Raw genomic sequence first — 6550 nt, 5'->3', positions numbered from 1 at the left:
ACTCTAGCCCTCTGTGGCTATGTCCTTGTCCATGGGCTCAAGAGTCCCCATGTCTCACCATACTGATAGCCAACCAGGTCTCTCTATAGGTTGATGGGAGTTGTTGAACGTGGTTGGACTTAGCTAACAGCTTCATTGCTGTTTTTCCCCCACTTCCCCTCATCAGTAGACCAATGTGGTCACCAGCAAGATTACATGCCTGCTCGTGTATTCCCTCTGAGTTTCAGTATTGGAAGCGGGTTTGCCCTGAAGGGACTTGATTGCTTGCCTTCATGGCTCTCCAATAAACAACTTGTTTGTTCTTGTAGTAGTCAATCAGACTGCTGTTATTGATTTTTTATTTTTCCTGCTGGTCTATCTTTCAAGAACTATCTTCTGTTCTTCTAGCCACTCCAGGCTGGTCTGCTTGTCTTTTCAAGTGGAAATTTCCCACCTATGAAGATTTTGGATGGGATCAGAATTCCACCTTAGGTCTTATACACTACAAAGGCTCCACAGGAAGCCTCTTTCATTGGGCAAGTTCTAACACCCCTTTTAGGTAGTCCAATCAGTTACAGGCTGAAGACAGATTTACAAGCTTTCTATAGTCATGTTTCTGGCTATTCCTTTCCCTCCCCCTCAACTGTCTATTTTACAATAGTAGGCAAAGGAAACCAATATTCATAAGACAGTAAAGCATCTTAATATTGTTTCCCCTCTTTTGCCCATTCAGACTATGCCTCATTCCCTGTATCACAGAGCCCTGTTGTTCCAAGGTTGAGCATACATCACTATTTACCTCTGTCCCATTTAGCTCATGCAAACCTGCCTAAATGTTCTCCCCTCTGCCTTGTTCTTCCATTACCCTCCTCCTTCTTGTGTATTGCTCCCCCCAACACCTGAACTGTTGTGTGTCTATCCCCTACCCTGTGCTATACCTTCTCCTTCCTCCCCTCATTTCCCCCCTCCATAACCAACAAAGACTTTTTTTTCCCCCTTTCAGTGTGGGTATTTTTTCTTAAAGCTTTTGTAATAATGATCTTATGCAATATTTCTCCTTTTGTGATTGACTAATTTCACTCAGCATAATATCATCAAGGTTCATCCATGTTATGTAGTAGCTGACAGCTTCCTTGTTATTCTTCAAGGTAGCATAATATTCTATTGTGTGTATGTACCAAGCTTTGTTTATCCATTCTGCCACTGATGGGCATTTAGGCTGTCTCCATCTTTTTACTATTGTGAATAGTGCAGCTATGAACATTGGTGTGCATATATCTACTTGTGTTATGGCTCACATTTCTTGTGGATAAATACCAGGTAAAAGAATTGCTGGATCATAAGGTATTTCTATTTCCAACTTTCTGAGGAAGCGCCATAGTATTTTCCAGAGTGGTTGGACCATTTTGCATTCCTGCCAGCAATGTAGGCGGGTCCCAGTCTCTCCATATCCTTGCCAGCATTTATTGTCCTCTACTTTTTTGAATGTCACTGTTATTGCTGGTGTGAGATATCTTGTTGCTGTTTCGCTTTGCATCTTTCTAATGTCTAATGATCATGAACATTTCTTCATGTTTGTTGGCTGCCTGAATCTCTTCCTTGGTGAAGTGTCTGTTCATGTCCTAGGACCATTTTTAAATTGGGTTACTTGTCTTTTTCTTGTAGAGGTGTTGTAGTTTCCTATAGATTTTAGAAATGAGTCCCTTGTCTGATACATTGTTACAAAATATTTTCCCCAGTTCTTTGAGCTCCCTTGTTATTTTTTGGTGAAGTCTTTTGATGCACATAAGTTTCTAATTTTTGAATGTCCCAATCATTGATTTTGTCTTCTTTCGTTTGTGTAATTTTAACAATGTTTGGTAGTCTGTGTGTGCCTGTATTAGAGCCCTCAAATTTATCCCTATTTTTTCATTGATGACCTTTATAATTTTGGGATTCACATTTAGGTATTTAATCCATGCTGAGTTGGTTTTTGTATGTGGCATGAGGCAAAGGTCTTGTTTCAATCTTTTGCATATCGCTTTCCAGTTCTGCCAGCACCCTCTGTTAAAGAGACTATCACCTCCCCATGCAATGTCAAACTTTTGTCAAACTTTTGTTGGCTGTATGTGGATGGGTTAATTTCTGGACTCTCAATTCTTTTCCATTAATCTATATCTCTTTCATTGTATCAGTACCATTCTGTTTTGACCACTGTTGCTGTGTAGTAAATTTTGAAATGAGAGAGTGAGAGGCTTCTGGCCTTGTTCTTCTTCTTAAGCAGTGCTTTGCTTATCCTGGGTCTTCTTCATTTCCATATAAAGTTTGTAATTGTTTTTTCCATCTCTTTGAAGAATGTCGTTGGAATCTGGATTGGGATTGCATTATATGTGTAAATTGCTTTGGACAGTATTGACATTTTCACAATGTTAAGTCTTCCTAGCCAGGAGCATGGTACAGTCTTCCATTTTTGTAAGTCTCTTTTGGTTTCTTGTAGTAGTGTTTTGTTGTTTTCTTTGTATAGGTCCTTTGATTCACTGGTTACATTTATGCTTACATATTTCATCTTTTGGGTGGCTATTATAAATGGTATTGCTTTTCTAATTTCCTTTTCAGTGCTGTCATTATTAGTATAGAGGAATCCAGCTGATTTTTGTATGTTGATCTTGTACCCTGCCACTTTGCTGAATCTTCCAATGAGGTCAAGTAGCTTTTTTGCTGAGTCTTTGGAGTTTTCTATGTATAGGATCATATCATCTGCAAATAGAGAGAGTTTTACTTCCTCTTTGCCAGTTTGGATGCCTTTAATTTCCTTATCTTTCATTATAGCTCTGGCTAAGACTTCCAACACAATATTGAATAGGAGTGGTGACAAAGGGCGTCCTTGTCTGATTCCTGTTCACAAAGGGAAAGCGTTCAGTTTCTCTCCATTGAGAGTGATGTTGGCTGTTCGTTTTGTATATATGCTCTTAATTATGTTGAGGAATTTCCCTTTAATTCCTACTTTGTTGTTTTTTTCAGGAATGGATGTTGGATTTTGTCAAATGACTTTTCTGTATCAATTGATATGATCATATGGTTCTTTTCCTTTTTCTTATTCATATGGTGAATTACATTGATTGTTTGTCTAATGTTGAACCATCCTTGCATCCCTGATATGAATCCCATTTGGTCATGATGTATTATTTTTTTGATGTGTTGCTGGATTCTGTTGGCTAGGATTTTGTTGAGAACTTTTGCATCTTTGTTCATGAGAGATAGTGGTCTATAATTTTCTTTCTTAGTGACGTCCTTCCCTGGTTTTGGTATGAGGGTTATGATTGCTTCATAGAAAGTATTACGAAGTTTTCCATCCTTTTTGTCCAAGCATGATGTCCATCTCAAGGGCCTGGTCCTTCCTGATAACATGTCTGAAGTATGAGAGACCAAGTCTCACTATCCTGGCTTCTAAGGAGCATTCTGGTGAACTTCTTCCAATGGATCTATTGTTAATTCTGGCAGTCAGTGGCATTTTCAGCATTGTCCTCCAACACCTACGAGGTTCTCAGTGCAGGCACCCTGGTTCTAAAGAGCTCTGGTTCAGCTCTGTTTTCTTGGTGGTATCGGGTCCCGTCCCCTTTGCTTGCTTATCTTCTCTCCTTTGATCTCTTGTAAGATAAAAGGTGACAGAGGACATACCCAGGGGTACTCCCCTTATTTTGGACCAGGTCTGGGTCCTGAGTAAGGGTGTTACGTCTCACCCTAATCCCCTTACAACTGATTGATTGATCACGTCAGATCACACCATGAGGGATGATCACATCCTTACATAACCACCAAACCACTGAGAACCATGGTCCAGCCAAGTTGACATGTGTTTTGGAAGGACATAAGTTTGTTTTTGAGTCTGTCTCTCTCACTGATTTTAGCTCCTTGTGGACAGGAATGGTTCCCAACACAACTTTTCTTCTCCATTGCCTACCACGCATCTGACATGCTGGTTGCTTATTTATTAGATTGCTTATTAGATAAAGCAAAAAAGAATTTTGAATGATAGAAAACAAAACAGCGTAAATAATGAGATACTACTCTTCCTCAGTTTCCCCAATATGACTAGGAATAGATTTGTCTAGAGACATAGAGGGGCATATGCCCATCTGCCTGCCTTTTCCACAGACAAGTGTCTACACCCGTGTGATGTAGCACCACCTTTCCATCAAGAAATCACCCTCAAGTCTGTATAGATGTGGTAAGGTGGACCATGGCTCTGGTTCACATCCAGTACTACCCACTAGTCAACATGCCATTGGTTGTCATGTGACCTCCCTCTCTGTGTCCTATATTTCCAATTCTCTAAGATCATGTTGACTTGCTCCTGTCCAAACTCAAAATCACATGAATTGTCAATTTAAAAAATGTGTATGTAAGGCTTGACTGGGAACACTTAGAGCAGACCCAAGAAGCTTTCTCTTTAGAAAAATCATTGTTTTGGATTACTAGAATCCTGTCCCTTAATTTAGAAGCCAAAATTTTGTTTTATCCTGGAGAATGGAAAATAAACAAAGGAGGAAGTGATAGCTACTAGGTTCAAAGGAGCTTCATTGACCAGTGGTGCCCACCAGGTTAAACAATGACTCTCTTCAAACCCTGCTCAAAGAGAACGTTCCCAAATATTTAACAGGTTGGAATAATGTAGAATTGGCCTAGTCTTCACCCATCAGCCCACTTAAAGTGTGCAGAAGGAAATGGTTCCTGGTGTTATTTTAAACAATACCTTTGTTTCTTTGATAGTCTATACTGTCTATAGTCCACTGCTGAACTTGACATTGCATTTGAAAATCCATAATTTTATGTTACATATCTGTGGTTCTGCTTCCTCTCAGATGGATTTGCTATTCTAAAAAAGCTAGATGAGTTGGGGAATGCTGTGTCCGACAATGGCGATTCCCCACGCACCACATGGAGAGATTACACCTGAATAGGGGTGACAGGGGATTAGAAAAAAAGGAAGACACAAGACACAAATTAAAATAGTAAAGTTGGTACCAGGTGGGACGCAGAACTCTGATGAAGGTACTGTGACACAGACCTAGTGCTGCAAGTTTATTTTATACACATATCAAAAGAAGGTGCTGGACGCAGGGAGAAGCATGCCAAAAACATCTGGTGTTATTGATACAAGCAGTAAATGGGACTTTATCAAAGGAATGTAACTTGTGGTTGCTAAGGAGACAAAGATTGGGCAGCTAGATATTTTCAGATTAAACTGAAGGCCATGGCTGTGTACAAGGAAAGACTTTGCAAATTCCTTGTTCCCTGAGGCGGGCTTTGCAAGTTCCTCAGGGTGCAGCCTGACCTGAGAGTAGCCCAATTTTCTGGACCACAACTAATCAGTTGTAATCCTTCAGTTAAACTATCCCCAAGTCTGAGACCTTCAGTTTGGTTGCTCCACACAGGGGAAAATCACCATTCAGGAAGCTGCCTTTCATTGTTGTTTGGTGTCAGTCGAGAAGAAGTTGAAAGGAGAGGAGAGAGGGGACTCTAACAGCAGATCCACAAGTTTCCTTCCGACTGAAATTTACACTTAAAAATAACAACAACCATTCTATGTATGGTTGTCAGTATTCCCCACTGAATGAACTCGGATCTATAAAATCTATTCTGAGAATTCCAATCACAGTCTATCTGTACTTTTCCCTCAAGTATCTGCATCGGAAGTATAATCCTTTTCCGTCCTTCTTTCAGACTTCACAGCCCTCCTGGTGGACCTTGTTGGCAATTCTACCAGCTACCTCACAGAAATTTTTAAGTCAACTTCCATCCTCTCAGGTTGGTTGGTAGGTCTTAAAGATACTTGGCAAATTTGATGTTTGGCATCCAGTTGAGACATAATTAAGGTTACTAGACTCTTGCCCCAAGTGCTACCATTGGCCAGGCTTCCAGGAACCTTCATGCAGGCTTTGTTGAGATGACCAGTGTGACCCAGTATCAATCAGCAGTATCTGAAGGCTCTATCTTGTCATTAGAGCAGTTTCTAGGGTCTAGAAAATTCATAGAAGAATCCAAAACTCAGTTAAGGGACTCTAGGAACACTGGAGAGCATCATGCTTAACAACAACAGGAAGGAGCTCTGGTAGCATAATGGTTACAAATCAGGTTGCGAACCTTAAGGTCAGTAGTTTAAAACTACCAGCTGTTCCACGGGAGAAAGATGAGGATTTCTGCTCCCGTAAAGATTTACAGCTTTGGAAACCCTGTACAGGGTCGCTATGAGTCGGAACTGACTCCATGGCACATAACAACAACAACAACAACAGGAACTCTCAAGAAGACAGCTTCTGTTGGATAGGTATATTCCCATTGAGAGATTCAGAGAGGTTGAATCATGTGATCTGGACCTTGTGTTGAAACCAGAACTGATTTAGTTCTATATGGTACCTAAGCATGTGCTTGAAGAAGAAAGAATTGATGAAGATGTGCCTCATCATCCTGTGGCTTCATGTAACTCCTTAGTTTCCATTTGAAAAGTACAGATCTAGTCAATTTCCCAACAGATGATCTTAGCAGAGGGATGGTATTATACACTGTGGAGCAGCTGTTGGTTCATTGTTAA

At 40.4% G+C, this 6550-nt stretch overlaps 1 protein-coding gene across 1 annotated transcript in view; it reads left to right on the top strand.

Moving 5' to 3' along the window:
• The window catches only part of HHLA1 (HERV-H LTR-associating 1), a 44941-nt gene that overhangs the window by 15699 nt on the left and 22692 nt on the right, over nucleotides 1–6550 (top strand). The window contains 1 exon segment of the mRNA XM_006830842.1: nucleotides 5683–5766. Within this exon segment, the coding sequence (XP_006830905.1) occupies nucleotides 5683–5766 (84 nt within the window).

Source organism: Chrysochloris asiatica, unplaced genomic scaffold, assembly GCF_000296735.1.
Source record: "Chrysochloris asiatica unplaced genomic scaffold, ChrAsi1.0 scaffold00001, whole genome shotgun sequence".
Lineage (NCBI taxonomy): Eukaryota > Metazoa > Chordata > Mammalia > Afrosoricida > Chrysochloridae > Chrysochloris > Chrysochloris asiatica.
Note: the sequence above shows the minus strand (reverse complement) of the source record. Positions and strands in the feature narration are given on the sequence as shown.